At 38.1% G+C, this 20,981-nt stretch overlaps 1 protein-coding gene across 1 annotated transcript in view; it reads left to right on the top strand.

Annotated features, from left to right (window-relative positions):
- Positions 1–17,672, top strand: part of DNER (delta/notch like EGF repeat containing) — a 113,552-nt gene extending 95,880 nt beyond the window's left edge. Inside the window, exons 9-13 of the mRNA XM_056498954.1 lie at positions 2,294–2,416; positions 4,808–4,921; positions 5,960–6,091; positions 11,206–11,452; positions 16,587–17,672. Of these exons, the coding sequence (XP_056354929.1) occupies positions 2,294–2,416; positions 4,808–4,921; positions 5,960–6,091; positions 11,206–11,452; positions 16,587–16,698 (728 nt within the window). The 3' untranslated portion in view covers positions 16,699–17,672. The remainder of the gene's footprint in view (positions 1–2,293; positions 2,417–4,807; positions 4,922–5,959; positions 6,092–11,205; positions 11,453–16,586) is intronic.
- Positions 17,673–20,981: the final 3,309 nt, after the last annotated feature.

The following is a 20,981-nucleotide window of genomic DNA, read 5'->3' as shown; positions in this document are numbered from 1 at the left end:
CCCTGTCCATTCCTCAGCCTGTGAAGAGAGCACATCAAAATTGAACCTTCATTTTCAGGTTCTGCTTGAGTTCATGAAGATTCTGTTACTGAAGGCTTTTCCAATTTCATGTAACCCAGAAAAGTTGCCCTTTTTTGAAGCTGCAATGCCTCCTGTGTTTTTTTGTCCTGTTCAGGACATAGTAGCTGGAGAAGTGTTGTTGTTAATGTAGGTATTTTTTCTTTCCTCCTGAATATGTCCACAGAAATGTTGCACACCACAAAAGATGCAAAGAGCTGCATTTGACAACGCCTGTAAACATAAAAGCAGAAGAATCATAACACGACTAGGAAAAGAGGAAGCAACTACACTAGAATCCATTACTCTGAAGTTATTTATGAAAAATGCTCCTGTTTCAATCTAAATTCTTCAACAAAAAAGTAGAAAGTATTTATGTAGTATTTTGAAGATATATGTATGAATTCAGTGTACTACATGGTTTATAAATCAGTATAGTTTAAAAGCATTAATACAAGGAGAAATGCTCATTAAGAATGACAAGGTACCTCTTATCTCCCTGAGGAGAAGCATGCCATTTCCACAGCAGAACTTTCTCCATCCCAGCAGTTCCAGCAGAGGAAACTGCTGGCCCCAGGGTGAGGACAATGAGGGTGAATTGTGTGTGGGTGAGACCTGCCCTCTCGTGGAGAGAGGAAACATCTTTCCCTGCCTGTGTGCAGTGTCTGGCAGCATGGGCTGCCTGCAGCCTGAGGAGGTGATACCATAGTTCATAGTGATTTTGGAAACTAAACAACTATTTAATCACAAATTCCCTTCATTCTCTTGGAAGGGAGAGACGTGGAAAACATTTTTTCTGAGAATATCGAATTACATCAGTGTCAAACACTGGGAATTCCTGTCTGTTTTTCTTTCTGATTCTTCCATCTGATTTTGGTGGTTTGTATGTTGGCTATAGATTTCACTACATAAGGGTATTTCATATACTCATAAGCTAGATAAGCTTCATTGTAGGCTAGCAAGAAAACCCATAACATTTAGCATAATTAATTCCCTACTGCCTGTTTGACAGCTATGGAGAAAGTAGTTCAGAAATGTTTCTAAATACCTTACTAGTCCAACTATTTACTATGAAAGGACAATTTTTTGAGAATCTTAATGGATGGCATTGTTTATATATCTTGAGTAGTACTAGCAGTTGTATCTTTATAAAATTTTGTTTTGAATTATCCGTAATAGGAAGGGAGAGGGTGAATGCAAATGATATCTGAAGGCAGCATTTGTCCTATTTGCTGATTCTATGAGAATTTTGGGGAAAATTTAGACCAGGATACTGAATATTGATTGCCACTTACTAAGATAAGAATATGCCCCTCTCTTTGGTTCTTTGCCCATGAAAGATACCCTCCTTTCATATCTATGAGTTTTGCTACTAGCTAGAGATTACTTAGAGAAGTAAAATCGCATTGCAGAATCTACACTTTGTATTTCAGGCCTTTTTCCTAGCATCTGTATCCATGCCCATTGCATATTTATTCATTGTAGTTTCAATCATCTAATGTTTTTTTATGTAATGAGGAACTTTTATAAGCACATGAATGCTGTTCCAGTGCATGGCAATATATCATAAACTACACTACATCTGTAATTTCAACTGCTGTTAATATTGATGGGTATGTGGCACACTAAGTATGAAAAGGTGCTGTTTTCAAGTGGATTAACTCCTTTCTTATCTCATAATACAAATTTCTCAGTGGCTGTTAACAGGCCATATAGCTTTTCTCTACTTTGGCTTTCTATGTTTACCTAATCAGCCCATAGTACCTGCCTGTGGCTTGGGGATGCTGTAAAGATGGAAGTACCTTAATGCTTCTGGAGTGCTTTGTACAGCATTAATGCTAAAACATGTAATCATTCTAGCTACTGTTATACAGTTATCACCTCTTTGGCTTTGAGGCAAGGATCCAAAGGAGCTGGGAAATAGTCAATATTCCTGAATTTCTTTTCACAATCAGAGTGTGGGTATTCACATTGCTGCTTTTGGCCTCTGTCATCAGCCTCCATCCTTACAGCTCATTGTGGTTTATCACAGGAGCTGGGAATTCTCTCAGAACACCGTGCTGCCAATATTTTCTGGGTAATTTTCACCTGGGGAACAGATGCCTTTAAAATCAGTGTCTTAACATATATCAGTTTAAATTAGCAAGCATCTGCCCATGGTCTGTTGTTGCCTAATTGTTAATTTTTACTGCAAAGTGTTTCATAACTATTTTTGTTTCCTCTTCATGTGAGTTAGGTTACCATGGCCTTTACTGTGAGGAGGAATACAATGAATGCCTCTCTGCACCCTGCCAGAATGGAGCCACCTGCAGAGACCTTGTCAACAGCTACGAGTGTGTGTGCCTTGCTGAATACGAAGGTAGGCTGGGGTTTGCAATTGTTCTCTGCATTTTTGCTGGTGGGTTCTGTTACAAACAGAGAGATGCCATGTCCTGTGCAGAAATATATCCCTCACGCTAAATTAGCAGAGAAAAACTTCACTATTGATCCTGATCCCTTAATCTTTATTGGAATTAATAGTTAAGCTTTAGCTCCTCTGTGAGGAATGCATGTCCTGGTCTGGGCACAAATGGATTTTCTCTGTTCATCTCAGGTGTAGTTTTTTCTGCTGTTTTTAAGATTCATTAGAAAAGATGATGTTTTATAAAAAACATAACTGTTAAATGGACATTTTTATCAGTTGTTGTTGGAGCCTTTACACAGAGAGCTTTCAAGTTTTTTTTTATTTTCTCCAGTGAAGTGAGCTAAAAACATAATAATAAAAGATCAGTATTTGAAATAGATTAGTACAAAGGAGTAGAAATAGAAATTTTATCTTGACTGTTCATTTAGAAAACTGTAAAGCCTAGAGAGAGTAGTAGGTCTGTGACTGCTTTTCCAAGTTAACTGCAGCTATTCTTAGATGTGTTCAAATGGAATCCGTCTTTTGCATTTCTTAAATAATTTATAAAGTAGATGAGAAGAGTGTTTGTTTGGCTATACAAAATCTCTTCTCTTACAGTAGATTTCAGCTGTAAACAAATTAACACGTATCAGTGGTCTGTGACAAGTCCTTCTGGGGAAGGCTAAAGTGATACTTTTTAGTGTATTCTGTGTTGAATCATGCTGTGAGAACACTTTGAATGTAATTTTATATGCTATTAGAATTACAAATAAATAAATAAATAAATAAATATTCTACACAGGATGACTATGTTTTAAGGAACATTGCTCCAGCATTTTCTCATTAAGCATATCAATCCTTATCTCTGCTGATAACTAATGCTCACTTAACAGCTGTTAGAGGCTAAATATGTGTTTCATGCTGGTGATTGCCCTGCTCTTTGACTATAGATACAGAATTCATTACTTTAGAGGCCTGGTGAGGAAATGACCCTCAGCTTTTCATGACAGTTTAAGCAGAACTTAACCATAATGTTCACCATAATGTTCATCTTCTCTTCTCACCCGACCTGTGGGTGCAGCTGGAAGCACTGTGTGCACAGCACGCTGTACTGCCAATGGAAGCACCTGGTCCTGTAAGCAGCTCTTGCTGGTCACTGAGCTGCCATTACTGCCTTTACAGTACAGGAGCTGTTGAGTGGCACCAATGAACAGACCCGAGGTACCAGCTCAGGGTATGATGTGAGCCATCAGAGGCCTCAGTCTTGGCACCACCACCCCAGCCCTGCCCATCTGCAGTGCCCCTTCTGTGCCTCCACACCCCAGGGCTGGCAGATGGACAAGAGCTCTCAGGGCTGGGCAGGGCTGGAGCTTGTGCCAGCAGGTGCCCTGGGCTGCTGCCTCTGCTGCTCCTCACCCACAGGATGCTCAGCCAGAGTGCTCTGCCTTTTTGCTGCTAACACTGCAAATGTCAGCAAAATGATTCTGGCAGGGCTGTAGTGAGCATGTGTGTGTGTATAAAAATAATAAATATAAAAAAATAACAATAAAAATAACAATAAAAATAACAATAAAAATAACAATAAAAATAACAATAAAAATAACAATATAAATATAAATATAAATATAAATATAAATATAAATATAAATATAAATATAAATATAAATATAAATATAAATATAAATAAGTTTTATCTGAACAGTAGACCCCAAGAAAACAATGCTTGTAGCAGTGGCATTGGAGTCTCTCTCCCGGTCCCTTGGTGGGAATATGTTGTGTTATATATTTTGTATGCCAGGTAAAGCTTGCACTGTCTTCTGCAGGACAGACTTGCTGGATTCACAAGGCCTACATTGGACATGAAAGAGTGAAGGTAGTGGCATGAAGCAGAGCCATCCAGTTATCGATTTTTAACTATACATTTAAATAAATTTTTTTTATCACCTTAGTAATATCCCTCATTTCCAGCAACAGGTAATGAGAGGCATCAGAATGCTTATGTATGTTATTAAGTAAGTTATTACATAAAATTCTTAGTCAAGACAATTATTGACATGTTACTGAAGAATTTTAGATAACTGGTCAATTTATGCTTCATTATATGTTTCTTTATAGACATTTACTACTTCTAAGCAGAAATTGCTCTGCCTCTCCTAGCCCACAGCCTGTGGGAAGAGCAGAGGGAGGCACAAGTGTAAAAAGTTCAGCCAGCATGAGCCACATGGCTTTAATGTTATGGCATCATTAGCCCAGGACAGGTTTGGAGTCTGCACACTCATCCAGGTGTAGTCAAGTGATCACATGTATTTATTCCATGCTGCCAGTATCAGTCATGTCAATGGCAATTACTGATTTTTTCCTTTTCAGGAAGGCATTGTGAATTATACAAAGATCCTTGTGTTAACATCAACTGCCAGAATGGTGGCACTTGTGACAGCGAAGGTCTAAATGCTACATGTATTTGTGCACCTGGATATGCAGGCAAGTGATTTGTGTGTTACACAGAATATCTAGTTGTCATTGTTCACCCTGTCTAGGGGAAGGCAAATACCAAGACTGTGTTTCTTCAAGAAGGGAATTAATTTGGGCTCTGCTGTGTTGTGAGCAGTCTAGTGAGAATGAAATTTTTTTGATATTACTTTGAACATTGTAACGAAAAAAGCCTGTTACTAAAGTGACCTCATAAAGCTAATAGCTATTTAGCACACCTTATGACCTTTCTACTTGAGAATAGATTTCATTTTAAAAATGTTATTTTGAAGATTTCCAGGTAACCCAGTATACTAATTGGACAGTGTTGAAACTGGAAATTGTTTTAACGGTGACCTTAGTTACTATGTGCTCAAGAAACAGCTTATTCCATTATCTTAATATGCATTTGCTAAAAGCCCTAAAGTACTTCTTATGAGTCAAATTAGAATTTCAGAGTACTGGTAAGAAACTCATTTAATATTTTGGCCTTGTACTTACATTGACGTGATTGGTTTAATCCAAATATCTTTAGTCAGGATAATTTACAATCTGATGTTCTGTTAGTCATGTAAGGTAACATCCAATGTGAGAATTATAGATAACCCATTCATAGCTGATTTATAGATCAAATTGTGGTTTTTGATCTGTTCTAATTAAAGGGCATTTTTTGGAAAAGAATTAGCTTTCCATTGTACAGTGTCAGTTTCTCAGGCACCGATTATCTACATTATTGTATAGCATATCAGAATATTCATGATTGTCTGTTTTACCACATTATCTTGGGATGGAAATTATATCTAGAGCAATGAGACAGAGTCTGTGTGATGTTAGTCAAGTCCCTTAGTCCACAGGCTTTATTTTCACCTAGTTGAATAAGGATAATACTTCCTCCTTAGAATCCTTTTGATGTTCTGAGAATAAAGATGTATTGCTCTATAAGGTATTTTGCAGCAAGAGAGAAGTTAAATGACTGAAGATGTACTTGTTACATCAGGCACTTGCCTCACATAATTGTAGTTTTGTTTTTGTTTTTTTCCCCTTCGTAAGGTGAAGAATGTGAACTTGATGTAAATGACTGTGACAGCAACCCATGTCACCATGCTGGAACTTGCATAGACCAGCCTGGTGGTTACACCTGCCATTGTCCCCACGGATGGGTTGGTGCAAACTGTGAAATACGTAAGTTTTGTAGTTCTCTAAACATTTCTGAAAACTATAAGTTATATTAAAGAAGTTTTTATTTATCCCTAAATACCTATCTGCACAAATACTCTGAATTATATGTAAATGAACAAAATCATGATAAATTAATTTTATTTTTGGCCATTGCATTTCAAAAGTGGTTGTGAAAGTTAAAAACTTCTGTTTCTGGGCACTCTACTTTGAGATGTGTCAGACTAGACTGTCAGGGATGCTGTCTCAGAGCTGGACACTCAGTTTGCCTTTTAATTGTGCTTCACAGTTTCCCTGCACACTTTGGGTCAAGTGTGTTCCCTAGCAGTATAAGCATGGTTCTAACAGGCTTGTATTGACTTCTGAGCAACTGCAGCTCTAGTGATGTTTCAGCAAAACAGCTTGGAACTTGCTTACCTGAGGAAACTGGTTCTTGTGTGTGTAGGCATTTATCAACTTTTTCAGGAATAACTTTCCTAGCCATGGGCTAATTTCCACCAAATTTGTTAGAAGTTTTTAGCGAGAAGCTTCACTGTAAGGGCACCCTTATGGTACAGTGGAGAGTCCAGGAGAGGCAGAAGGTATGAAGTCCAACTGTGGAAGAGTGAAAATGGAAATTAGGCTTCATTAGGTCTGCTGTTCACAGACCTGCTTTGTATTTCCTTGACGTTTTGCTCTTGAGCTACAGATGTTGTCTTTGCTAGAGAATTCAGCTGTGTATTTAACTGCTTGAATGCTTGGGTACTGTGGTCAGAGATCCCTTCAAGTCATTATACAGATACACAGGTTTGTTAGCACAGTTAAAGTTGCAGGGATAGGTGATAGATTAATAAAACAAACACAAAGGATGGATTAAAAATATTTTCTATATCTCATTTACACAAGCATGTGAACTTTCTATTTTTTACTTTTACTTAAACTTCACTTAAACATATTGACTGATTTTTTCAAATTGATTCTACTCTTTATGTTCTTGATGTCCTTACTTTAACGCAGTACATTCAGTTTCAGAGCTTTCTGGTGTAAGCAAAGACAGCAGAAGACCATTGCCTGCTAGCCCAGAGATGGTGACAGCCCTGCCTTTTTTGTTGTCTCTGTGGATGTCTCACATACTCCTCTGGGCGGTGCAGAGCCAGCAGACATTGGGAGCAGAACACTGTCTGCTGTCTGTGTGCCATATTGCTGATCCTAAAATATGCTCAGATGAGCTTTTTCCTGACAAGGCTGATGTTGGTGACACCTGCAAGATGCATGTCCAAGCTGATCAGCAAGGCAGTGTAATTCTGCCTGCCCTTGCTATTAAGTAGTTGGCTGACAAACAGATGGGTTTAGTTCTCAGAGAAAGCAACAATTATCCTGGAAATGCATTTCCTGGAGTCCCTTGATGAAGTAACAATTGCATTTCTATTATGTTATGGAATGATATAGGGACACAAAGGCTTGCATGCTTTCTGAGCCTACAGATGTGCTACAGGAATTCTTTGGTGCATGTTCTGGAGTGCTCTGGCTGTCATGCTCTAGTCACTCAGAGTTTGGCTGTTTGCACCACAGATACACAGTGAAGTGCATGTAAGCATATGGGAAAAGGAAAGAAGCAGAAGAGAGGGTGAAAGGAGCCTCTCCTACTGTCCAGCTACTCAATTATTTATTCTTTCTCTGTTAGAGAGGAGGCAAGTTCTTTTATCTTGTGACTGCTATGGTAGAAAACAGGGAATTATCTGAATGTTAACTGGCATTAGTAACACTGCAAGGCTGATTCTCAACCAGAAATATTTAAATTTCCCTTGTTCATGGCAATTGTTTTCAACTGAAGAGGTTGAAATTACTGAGTTTTTAATCCAACACATGACAGTAGCTAACAGAATGTATGTATAAAATAACACAAATAATAGAGGAGATATAAATATACAGTGTAAAAAATTCTGGTTTGGACTGGTCTTGAATGAAAATGAGAAAAAAAAATCTTCTTATAGCCACAAAAAAAATTACATTTTAAATAACAAACATTTCTTTAAAAAGAGAGAAAAAGAAAAAGAGAAAAAATTTGAGGGTTACCAGTCTTTTTTTCAATAAGCTTCATTTCAGCAAATGTCTGATGTTCCCTTGCTATTCAAGTCACTTTGCCACAGCATCAGAGTAAAAGCATTGTGGTTATGGGACACCATAACAGATAATGCTACCCCAAAACAGATAACCATGGACATGAGCCTCTCTAACCAGTGCAGTGCCTTATGTGCAAAGCTGGGGAAGCTTTCCTAAAGAACTCAGATTTTAACATGTATGTAAAGGATTATGCAAACAAGAGGGATTGAATTTTGAAGAAATCTCTTTGCGGAAAGAATTTTAAAGTATTTTGATCTGCAGATTTTTCTTCTACAGGTCCATGTAGCCATGTGAAGATCTTTGTACTCAGTCTTTCCCTAAGCTGTGAATTAGCAAGCTGAAGGGAACTTAATTCTTGTCATATCTAGAAAGGCCATATCATGCTCTTTTATAAACAGGTACAGCACTTCTGAACTCACTGGAGCTGAGAAAATAGTGCAGTGGATTTCTTTGAGCTCTGAAATATGAATCTATTAGTGGATGTGCTTCTGTTCATCTTTCCAGCTCTCTTTGTCATATTTATTATATTCTTTTAGCAGTTTATACATAATGGTTAATAATGTGATGGAAATTAAATTTAAACACTGCATGCTGAGTTTGTATTGGACCATCCTTCTAAATGCTAGAAAGAGGCACAAAGCCAGGCTTATCAAGAAACTGGTGTTTGGGTGTTATTGTGGTTTTCTGTTGCTGGCCATGAAGGAGGCTATTGGTATTTAATCTTTTTTGTAGAACTACCCTATTTATAGTTTCCCACTTTTCACCAGCTGGTTTAGCTGCTTGAAGTGACTACCTTAACAGGATTTCAGGGTTATGTTCTTGTCAGACTGTTATTTTTAATTTCTAAGTGCTGTATATACAACAAACTAGACAAGATGTACATTGCCTTGATGAATTGTGATATTTTTAAATGTCATCTTATGGTCCTTACCAGAATTAGCAATTCCAATTAAATAGAATTAAATTTGTCTTATTCTAAAGAGGATAGTCTTTCTTTCAAAATGAAATACATTTGACTAAAAAGTTAATAGAGCATTCATTGTAAAAATGCTTACAAATGTCTCATATGAATTCTCTAATGCCTGCTGGTTATTTGTTAATATTATTACCTTTGCCACTTTTGTAATTATTAATGTAGTTACTGAGGTATGCCAAACCATGTGGTTACTTGAAAACTAACATTATGAAGAATTTCTAGTACAGACCATGGTGTGCATTGAAACATTAATTATTCTATGAACATTAGTATAACAATGGAAAATACTGTGATTTCAAGCTGCCATATGCTATTTCTAATCTCTGGAGTATAAACTGTTAATCTTTATATTTTGATATGGTGAGGAAAAAGGGAAGAAATTTTTCTCATCTTTGTCATCCAGAGATGGAAGACATGGAATCTAAATTAGAAGTGTCTTGCCATATATCTGCACACATTAGATCTGAATTCAGCCTAGTCTGACAGCCTGACAGAAACCACTGTTTGATAAATGTGCTGCAGAACAGACACAGAAACCCATCCCAAGCTGCACAGAGCACAGCTGTATTCCCTCCCTCATATCCTGACTGGGCAAACTGCAGTAACAGCGCTTTAGGAACATTAAATCATGGCATGATTCAGGCTGATCAAAACTTTACTGACTTCTGAAGAAGATAAGAGAAAGAACCAGCCAGTCCTTAAGCTCAGCTCACATTTGTGGACAAAGTCTGAGCACCCCTAAGCTGGGAGGTGCTCCAGGACAACCTCCCCTCTTGTGACAAAGAGCAGCCATTTCTCCAAACTCTGCCCAGCTGAATCCCACGTTACAGCTTTGGGCCTTCTCACCACCTCCCTCTAAAATGGATTTCTTTTTCTCCCCATCCTTGTACATTCCCTGCATTTCTACTAAAGATCAAGATTTTATCCACAGATGCCACTAAACTGGAGATTTCAACTCAGGTGCTTGAATTATCTGCCATCATCAGCATTCTTGAGAGGTGGCTTCTCAGAATACCTTAACCTCCCAAAGCATATGCTTGGAAGCCCTGTTCCCAGACTGTTTGTGATTGAGTAGAGTTTCTAAATCAGTGCAAAGCAGAAGTACATTTGAAAAAGGAACAGGCACCTACTAGAAATAACTTTTGCAGAGTGCTACATTTCTGTAGTCAGGATGATTCAAGTCTGTTCCTGTTTTGAAATAATACAAGACCATAGGCTTAGAAGACTGCCAAAAATCAACCCTGGAGGGAAGCACAGGTTAATTAGAAATACTCTGGCCCATGCTAGAGAGAAACAGATCTGAGGACATAGGCAATTGATAGAAAATTTGTTTGGCATAGATATAGTTTGAGGATGAACAATATTTATATTCCAGAAGATCTGGAATACATAAATATGAGAATCTTCTCCAGATTGGCTTTACTTTAAGGTCTGCTTTGAGAATCTCAGGGAAATTATGCTTGGGAAGAGACTCCAGTGGGTTCCCTGCTAAAGGACCTTATGAGGTGTCCTTTTCATCCTTGAGATGCTGAAGTCTCTGCAGACTGGTGGAGATAAGCATAAGAAAGTCTGTGTTTCAAATTAAAAGCCAAGTGTGTTTAGCACATGTTAAATAACACATTTTAGTGGACAGCTTCACTATTAGAACAAACTGCACAAGAGGACTGGTTGGTTCCTAGAAGCTTTTGCATAAAACCTGCCTGACTTTAGAAAGCCTGTAGTATAAAATAATATAATACAAAAATAACTCGATGAATTTCTATTACTTGGGTTATACAGGAGATCAGACAAGATAGGTGTTCCTATATGAACTTAAAAATCAATAGAAAAAAGTGGGTGAAGGTTCAACTGAGCCCTATTCAAATTTGTAGCATGTTAGGCCTGGTGGTGTATTGGTAACAGAGCCTGCGAAAGTTCAAATTGCCTATCTCCATAACTTCAAACATGAGAAATATTGAAAATTAAGGTCATAAAGTAGTTTTATCCAGCAGGATGGATATAAATTATTAATTAATAATAACCTTTTACTTCTTACTGACAGATCTGCAGTGGAAGTCTGGCCATATGGCAGAGAGTCTCACAAATATGCCTCGACACTCCCTGTACATCATCATCGGGGCCCTGTGCGTGGCCTTTGTGCTGATGCTGATCATCCTGATCGTGGGCATCTGCCGCATCAGCCGCATCGAGTACCAGGGCTCCTCCAGGCCAGCCTACGAGGAGTTCTACAACTGCAGGAGCATCGACAGCGAATTCAGCAGCGCAATCGCTTCCATCCGGCACGCCAGGTTTGTGCTGGGCTGGGTGATGCCCTAGGAGTCTGTTCTGATGCCACTGCAGGCCATGCACAGCGCACCAAAGCGCCATGGCAGAGTGAACGGGCTGCTCTGCTGGGGAAGCACCAGCACTGCTCACTGTTCTCAGCTGAAGTGTGACAATACAGCAAAAGTCCTTGAAAACAGGTGGAGTTTTTCTGACTTTATTTGGTGTAACTGGTGAAGTGGGGCAGATGCAAAGTTCTTAGCCTTTTAGATCTTCTGTTAGGGATGTAAAGATTCCTTAGCTGCTACACACAAGAGGTATGATCAGATAGGAAAGGCACATTGATTTTTGTGACTAATTTACCAGATTATTCAATGAGAATCTCTTAATTCATTTTTGTGCTCCTATTTGCCTTTCTTACTTGCTTTCCTAGAGACAGTAATTTTTTCTTTACTTTGAAACTTAATGGAACACTTGCAAGGCAGAGCATCAAGTATCAGAATAATACAAAAGTAGTAGTGGAAGGGATTTGAGAGCTCAAGTGTAAGCCATGGCACTACTATGGCATTAAATATACCTAGCTCCCTGCCAACAATTGTCTTAAAAAACTTCCAAAGGAGTTGAGTAGATTTAGAAAGGGTTTTCCTAAAATCTAGCCTGGATTTTCTTTGCTATTAACCTGGCTGTTCCTTCTCATGGCTCTTCAGGCTGTCACAAAGGGCAATTTATCACTGTTCATATCACTTGTATATCAGGTGCTGAGCCCTCTAAAAACAAACAAAGCAAAGCAACTGTTTTCTTTCCTAGGTTTAACTAACCCATTCTTTCAGTATCTCCTCTCAGATCATATCAGCTTCCTTATTGTCTTCCTGGGACTCACTCCAGATTGTCTTTTTTTTTTTTTTTTTTAAGGGAGGCCCCTAAAGCTGGAAGTAGTCCTCTGTCTCAACACTTATGTGCACCAAATAAACTGAGTAATCACCTCCTGCATCTTATTTATGGCATTCCTCTTCATACATCTGAAAGAGAAATTTGCTTAGTTTTTTTCTTTTTTTTCCCTTCTTTCTAGTGACCAATGACATGCTTTTGTGACCTGTTAGACCTTTTTCTCATCCTAAGATCCTCTGTGTCATTTTGCTTCCTAGCCAGTATAATTTCTTCTTGTTTGACTTCTCTCTTAATAGGGTAGAACTTTAATTTTTGGTGTTTCTTTTTCCCATTTCTTCAATTTGTCAAGATCTCTTCAAATTCCAACATAATATTAATGTGTGTTACCATTAAAATGCTCTTAAAACAACTGAGGGAGACATGTTCCTGTGCAATGACCTGCAGATGTGTGCATATTGGTTGGTGATTGCTGATAATTAATTTTCTGAATGCTCCAGTTCTGTTTCAGTGAAGATGAAATAGGTTAAATTGTACCACTGCTGAAGTCATCAAAATTATCTGAAATGTGTGAGGTGTTCCCCCAGGCTCAGTTAATCACATCACAGCTTTGGGTAGTAGCCTTCAAAGTGCTCCAACTTCAAAAAAGTTCTTAGATTGGGATAGATTAATCATGATTTTTCAAATCCATATTATGTAGTTAGAAATTATTGTCCATTGAGGGTTTCTCTATCTTGGAAAAGATATTTCTACTTAATGCCAATGAAAATAAATGTTTTCATTCCAAACAATTTTCAATGCCTCCAAGAATATGATGCCTTTTAAAATCCAGGTAATTCATGGAGGTTTATTGTGGAGATTGTTGTGTATAATTTGGGTTCAGAAAGATATAAACCACTGTTTTGGTCATTTCAATCCAGGAAAAGGAGCAAAACTTTTAGTTATTTTTGCATAAATTCTTAAACCTACATATATAAAGGTCTGAATTTTTAGAATTGCTGAATCTAAGAAATCTACTTTCAAATAGCAGAAAGTTCAGCATTTTCTAAAAATAATTCCCTTTCACAGTTAGATACCAAAACTTGCTAGTAATTTTGGAAAATGGAGGTCAAGGGAAAAGTTAGAAGATTATTTTCTTTAAAGGGAAGGTTTCTGGTAAAGTCAGCAGGTGTCTGGGGGTGTGGATGCCTGTTACATATTTAGTAAATTATTTTAAAATTACTTGTTCATGTTTCTCAGCATTTTTTCTGGATTTTTTTTTTTTTTTAATAATTTGATCTTTACTAATCAAGGTACTTGCTGTAAGACAGAACCAATGTGCTGGAGGATCATTACTAATAAATGTCTACTTCTGCTGAATGTTCCTAGGATTAGCAGATCACAACTAGGTAGTTTTCTGAGCAGATGAAGTACAGTTGTCTTTAGGATTCATTATGCAGACAGTAAGGAAATATTCCTTTTATGTTAAAATTTATACCATTTAAAGCTGGAAGAGAACAGTATAATGAAATAGTTGACTGCTGGCTATGGCAGCCATAAGTTCCATTCATTGAAATGGATCCAAGATCTGTTATTGAAACAGAACTGTTCACTTTAGAAAAGCATTCAGACTGAGCTAATGGATTATCTGGTGACAGATTACACTGCAGTTAGTTCTGTGTGTGCCCAGATATCAGTAGCCTTCATGCACCACTTACAGTGTAGTTTATTTAGTTTTTATTTTCACACGCTGATCTGTCCTGCCTCTGTGTCAGTTGAAGAATCTGGTTCTCCTGTCACAGCAGGGTCAGCTTCTCTCTGCTGCGTGCTCTCCCTGTTCCTGTGGAGTTGCCTGTTCAGACTGTGGTGCCCTAAGCTTTCTGAATCAGATGAGCATCAGCACACACTCATTTCATACCATTTCCTGGCACAGATGTCTGTCAGCTGCTTTTTTGTAGAAGTGTGATCATATACTCTGGTCTCCACATCACCTACCAATTGCTTAATATACATCCTCTGCCAGGGTTAATTTTCTGGGAACTCTGGGATTATAGCTCAATTATTCTAAGCAAGGAACAATACCACTTGCACACCTGACCTTTTCTCTGAATAATGCAGAGGAAATAAATCTCATTCTCCTCCTCTGGAAGCCAAAAGAATCCCTTCCTCCTCTCTAAATGTTTTATCCTTTTTTAAACTTCTAGTGTCTCTCTTTTACTTCTCTTGTTTAAATTTTATTTGTGGACTCCTTTTGCCAGTTGCTGGTTTGGAGCAGAGTAGCAACACGTAGTTGGTTTCTTTATTCTGTTTCTCAGTAACTCTGAACTTCTGCCCATCCCACAGAAGTTGGAAGATACCATTTCCTCAGGTTTCAGCTGTCCAATGTTCTCAAAAATCTACTTGATGGAGTTGAGGTTAAAAACTCTCCATAGGTAGCCATCTCTTGAAATGTTGTTCTAAGGAAGTGAAGGAGCAGGATCATTCCAAATGTGAAGGTGATTTGCAGCGTCTGACACACACTCACACACACACACTCACTCACACACACACACTCACACAGAGCTGCCTTTGCCAAGAATTGCTACAATGAACGTGTACTGTCCTCAGAATTGTCACAGTTTCTCTCAAGCCTCACAGGTCTCTCTTGTTCAATGCTTCATTGCAAAATATATTTTCTGTTATTTCATGTACTTTGCTTTGTGATTATCTTTGTGATATGTATAATTGTCATACACTGGTTAGCCTGTCTGATGTACACATTGGAACATCACCATCATCACCCATGAATGATCATGCCAAAGATAAATGTTGAGCCTGAAGAACTTCCCCAGTGCTACTGCTATACTGTTTACCAACCCAAACACATAATTGTTCACAGTATGGCATTGAAACTGTTAAAATGATTATGCATCATGTCCCTCCAGTCTTTTTCCACACTCAGTGCTTCCCAGGATGGAGATTTCCCCACACACTGTATACTCTTTGTTAGATGAGTAATCTTGTATTTGATTGCTCTGGGAAAAAAAACTTTATTCACTTGTTTATATGTGCTATTGTTGTAAGCAGGCAGTTAATTGATCCAGCACACTCTGTAGCAGGAATATGCATATTTTCACTATTGATTAGCCCTTGAGTCATTACCTCTTGCACATTGTATTGATAATTGCTTTGTGAGTTCCTATGCACAGTCATTGAACAGAATTCCCATTTAACACTTCTGTCTTTAACATAAACCTCTGAGGTTGGTGATAATTGTGTGTGTTTGCTGCTTTGGGCAGTGGCTGGCTTCTGAGCCACCTGATCAAAGCAATGTGGTTGAGCAGCTCCGTGGCTCAACCAGACCATAAACAACTTGCACATGTGCTGTGCTCTTTTCTCAGCCTTTTCTAATTAGGGGCACATGTCAACCCTGACCTAAAGGAGAAAACAGATTCTGTCCTGCTTCACTGTGTGCAACAAGCCATGTGCTCTCTACTGTCAGAAAGGGCAGGCAGACTTTGACTGAAATCTTTGGAGAATGTTCACCATCATTTGTATCTCTGCAAAGCTCTATTTCCTTTAAACCCTTGAAAGTGATGGTGGAAAAGGGTGATTCAGAATTCAATGCTGCCTCTCATTTAGTAAGATGCCATGACTTGATTCCTTCATTCAGTTCTTGAAATTTTATTTCATTTGTAGAAAATCAGGTTTATCCATCATGATAGGGATGAGCAAATGTGACCTGTCTGTATTTATTAAAATAACCTATAGAAGAAGGCAGACATTCATGCATGGGAACAAATCTAGTGTAGCCTTATGGACAGCTGAAGTACTTTGAAAAATGAAATTTTCACCATATATATCATAACGCTTTCAGCCATTTCAGTTTTGTCTGCAACTCTAAATCACTGAAAACAGGCAAGAATGAAATTGGAAATCATGAATCTGCATAAAAGTCTTGGAGGAAAATCAAGTTAATTTTGGTTTGGGCTAAATATTATCCTCAAAATCTGAATTTCCTCGCTTTCACTTTCCAGTGTGCAAAATCTAAATTAATATAGGCTTAATATAGTACCTAAGTGCATAAAAATCCTTAGTGTGTATGACTACATAAATAATTTTGTTTTCTGTGCATCAGGTCAAAAAGAAAAAATACTTGACCATTTTTTGCCTCAGTCTCCTGTGATTTCTTTTGTTATATAAAGTTTGTCTAAGCTCTCTGACTTTGTTTCTGATCAAAGGCCATAACTCACTGCATTGTTGCTTTGAACTTACTCATATTTCTGTTTGTCACCAAAAGTTTTCTTTTATTTCCAGGTTTGGCAAGAAATCCCGACCTGCAATGTATGATGCAACCCCCATTGCTTATGAAGATTACAGCCCAGATGACAAACCTTTGGTTACACTGATTAAGACAAAAGATTTGTAATCTAGTGTATCTTTTTTGGATTATTTTTCAAAAGGATGGGCTACTAACCTAATTTAAATATTTTTAAGAAGAAAGCATAAGTAATTTAAAACATTAGATGCTTCAGAATTTTCTGTAGAATATTTAAGAACCAATTTTCTGCAGCTTTTAGTTTGGAAAAATATTTTAAAACAGAATTTGTGAACTTCATGATTTACATTTTAATGTACCTTGAGCTCTATAAACTATAAGCTTATGATAGTGTGTGCTTTTTTCTTGGTAGACACTATTACTAAACCCAGATGAGTTTCTTGTGGTTGTTACAGAACAGAAAACAATAATTAATGAGGAGTTCTTTATGAAATGTCAGTGCCAGCTTTCTCAGTAGAGGTAGGAAAAATGTGAAGCATAATATGATATATAATATATCCATTAATTAAAAAAGTCTAAAATGTTTGTGTTGTGAAAAAGAAACTAGTAAAAATTATTATTCCTAATCTGAATGAATTAGCTTTTGCCTTATTCCATGCATGGATAGATAACCTATTCCTCCATTATTTCCTGAAAGTTGCTAAAACATACTCTTGAGTTGATGTTTGACATTTTTGTAATAGTTATTCAGGCTAGGCCTTGTATAATAATTAAAGTGCCTCTTGAGGCAAAGTAAGGGCATGATCCTTTAAACATTGAAATCAATGAGAGAACTTCCATTGACTTCACTGGGTATGGGATTGGATCCTACAATTGGACTGAATCTATATTTTTCTTTAAAGGTTAAAGTTTTTTATATTGTGAGTAAACTAAGCATATGGTTTGAGTTGTTTGTTTCCTAAAGGTTGTTGATGTACAGTATTGTTTCATGAAATATTGTGTATTTCTCATAGTGCTTCTTATTTAGGATCAGTATGGGGTTTTTGTGGCTGTATTTGATTGCTTATGGGCGTCTTAAATTCTTGCTTATTTCGGAAAATACTGAATAAAAGTTAACCAGTGAAGATTGCAGCTGTTTCTTTGTTTTTCTTCATTTCAAACTGAAGTGTTGTCTATAAATTTGAAAGGACATGAGCATATGATGCACTATAAATAATGCCAAAAGATTATATTCCAGTTGTTAATCTGAAAAGGGAAAAATGGTTTGTATTATCAAGGTCATCTCTGAAAAGTGAGATAAATGCAGCTCCAGAGTAAAAGGTGGATGGTGGATGTGCAGGTTAGTAACACCCTTCTGTGTCTGAATTACAGAAATGCCAAATGCTCCTCAGAAATCCAGAGTACCTTTCCTGACATCCTGTATCTGCTGCCACAGGCTTGCAACAATGGTGGTCCAAGACAGTAATTACTAAAAGGAGGACTGAAGAACTCAGATCCAGGTTTAAATTAGATCCATTCTTCAGGCATGATTTTCTATGACAGGGGTTGTAAATTTGCATCTGGTGGCTGTCAGATTATTTTTTTTATTGGTACAGTTTTTACTCTACCAATATATTGAAACTTTTGTTTGCTGTGACTTCTAAGAGGGTTTTGAAACTGTTGAGAAAGAAAAATCAAGAGCAAGCTGTACCCTGTACCATTTTTGGTAACTAGAGCAGAAAAGGGGCACTGTTGTTGTAATTGATTTGTTAATCAAAGGAAAGGAAATACTGATTCTTCAGAATTTTTGGCCTTTTCATTCAGTAAAATATTGGCTTGCAAATCTATATAAAGTAGGGAAACAAGCAGCTCTGTTGTTCTAGCTAGCATACATATTCATGGTCCATATTTTACAAGAGAGATGTTGCATCGAGCAGCAGCCTTTCTGCATGCAAATTATACCTTGGTAGCAACCTATATTTCTCTCAATTGACTGACCTGAACGATAAGGAATTTGTGAGGAGCTATTTTCCTGTCAGCTTGAAGCCTCTAGCTTCTGTAAATCATCCTGTGCATCCTGTGAATTGTATTCTGAAAATTACTTTGTGTCCTTCCAATTTATTTTATTGAGCTCTGATGGCATGTTATGCATGCACTTGTGAGATATTTGTGAGGCACTGCACTGCCTGCCAGATGGAGCTTCCCTAAGACCTGGAGGGAACAAACCCATCTTGTGTTTGTATCCCAACTGAATCTGCAAGAGCAGGTTGGTTACTATCTTTATACACCAGATCATGTCCTGAGGACAGACATGAATGTGGACAAGGGACACTGGTTATTTCATATCCTTTTCCCCAATCATATGAGGTTTGTTCTGTACAGGAAGCAAATACAGATGTATAGCAAATTCCTCTTGCTGTTAATACACTTTTTTTTTCTTTTTCTTTTTAGTTTTTTTTTTTTTTTTTTTTTGTAAGTTATCCAGTTGCAGAAAGGGCTGATTGTATATAGTCTTCCCCTAGCAATGGGCTAACAGCCTCCAGCTCCTCCTGGACAAGACAGAGACAAGTCTCTGGGCTTTTCATTAACCTCTAGTACTTGTGCACTCTCCAAGTTTTTCATCCTCTTCCATCTGGAAGTAGGAAAACTTGAGTGTTTTTTCCCCAGAAGCATGCACATGTATTCTTACTTGTTTCTTGGGGTGGTGTGAAACTTGCCTTTACAGCTCAGAGTTGTGATAGACGTGCTAACAGGAAAATGTCATCATTTACATGGATTCTGGAGAGAGTCAGTCCAAAATGATGAAGACAGTGACCCTATCCATGTGGTTGGGCTAATTGCAGTATGGCACAGATACAAGGCCTGAGGGAGCAACAGTTGAGTACAACAGCTAGAAAACACATGTTGGCTAAAACCATACTAATTATCCCCATTAAAGCCTGCAGGTGTAAACCTAACTTTAGCTGAGAAAAATTAGACCATTGCCACAGCTTCATCCTCACTTTGTGTCTTGTTTCTGGCAGATGCTTTGGGAATCTGCATTCCTCCTGTGTGGGCTCCAGAAGCGACATCCTGCCAAACCCTCAGGTGAGAACATGAATGAAGAAGAAAGTGAAGAAGAAGGACAAAACCTTTGCCCTAAAACTTTTATTTTATTAGATATATAACGAGTTATATATAAGTTTTTCATCATGTGATATTACACACTTTTACTTAAACTTATACTTTTCCACGGCCTCAGGTCAAAAGTAGTGTTTTCTTGGGGGTGAGTGCTTGTCAGCACAGAAAGTCTAAAATTCTCAGTTGCCAGGGATCCAACACATTGTCAGTCAGGGTTGGGTAACACCCTGTCCCAAACCCATCAACCTGATCTTGCTACTCTCTCTCTGCTGCAGCTGTGGCCAAATGCTATACTGGTGTGAGGGGAATGAGAGCTGGAAAGAGACTTCAGCTCATTAAAGTGCATCCTCTAACACTGAAAGTCTCTGTGTAGTTAATCCCTTTGAAAACAATGGGATTTTAAAGACAATGTGTGTGATATTTTGGGGAAAAGCAGCTTGGTGTCCCTGCGCATCTAAAAATATAAAAGATGTGACCATAGGAATAAATATTGCTTGTTCTAGTGAAGTTTTTTGTAGTGACACTTCAGTCACAGAACTGATGTTTTCATCTTGTCTCAGCCTCATTTCTGGAAACAGCATGGCTTTTCTCCAGCAGGGCTTTGTTGAGAAATGCCTGAGCAGTTATGATATTCCTGAAGATGTGTAGTTTCTTCTTTGATAGCCAGAAACACCTGATGAGGAATAAACTCAACACCTCTGAAAATTATTCTCTGTGTGAATGGCTAAGAGGAATCGAAGAGCCACTCCTCACTTGTGTTGCCAGAGGAACTTCTTTTCCCCTTCATGTGGCTAAATCCTTCTGTGTCCAGAATTTCTCTGAAATTCTGAAATTCCCTTCTCATGTTGCACACAACCACCCAGCTTTTGCAGAGCAGACAGGCACATTACATCAGACAGATGCAAATCCAGCCTGTCCTCCCCTTGGGTGCCTCTAGCCTGGTTTCTGTGGGAAGTATTTGCTGTGTGACCAGCTTTGGGAACCTTTGTTTTTTTCAGTAGTGCCATGGTTTTTGAGGTTCATGTGCTGCTCAGTGCAGCTGGGCTGAAATTGCAGTTTGTATGGTCCTCTGCTCTCGTATCCCTGACCTCACAGGGGGTGCAGAAGTACAGTCCTCCCATGGATCACGAAGGGCAGCTGGACGCCAGATTAATTCAGAGAAGAGTTTAGTCTCTCATGCTATGCTCTGCTATGAATAGTTAAAATAATGAGTGTATTATCAAGAGCTAATGAGTTCAGACATCTTCCCAAAATAAAAAATGGGAGTTGGGGCAGTCCAGAGTGTGCTTAAATCTTCTCTTTAAACCTGCTGAGAGAGATGTGCTCTGGCTTAC

This window comes from Oenanthe melanoleuca, chromosome 9 (genome assembly GCF_029582105.1).
Source record: "Oenanthe melanoleuca isolate GR-GAL-2019-014 chromosome 9, OMel1.0, whole genome shotgun sequence".
Lineage (NCBI taxonomy): Eukaryota > Metazoa > Chordata > Aves > Passeriformes > Muscicapidae > Oenanthe > Oenanthe melanoleuca.
Note: the sequence above shows the minus strand (reverse complement) of the source record. Positions and strands in the feature narration are given on the sequence as shown.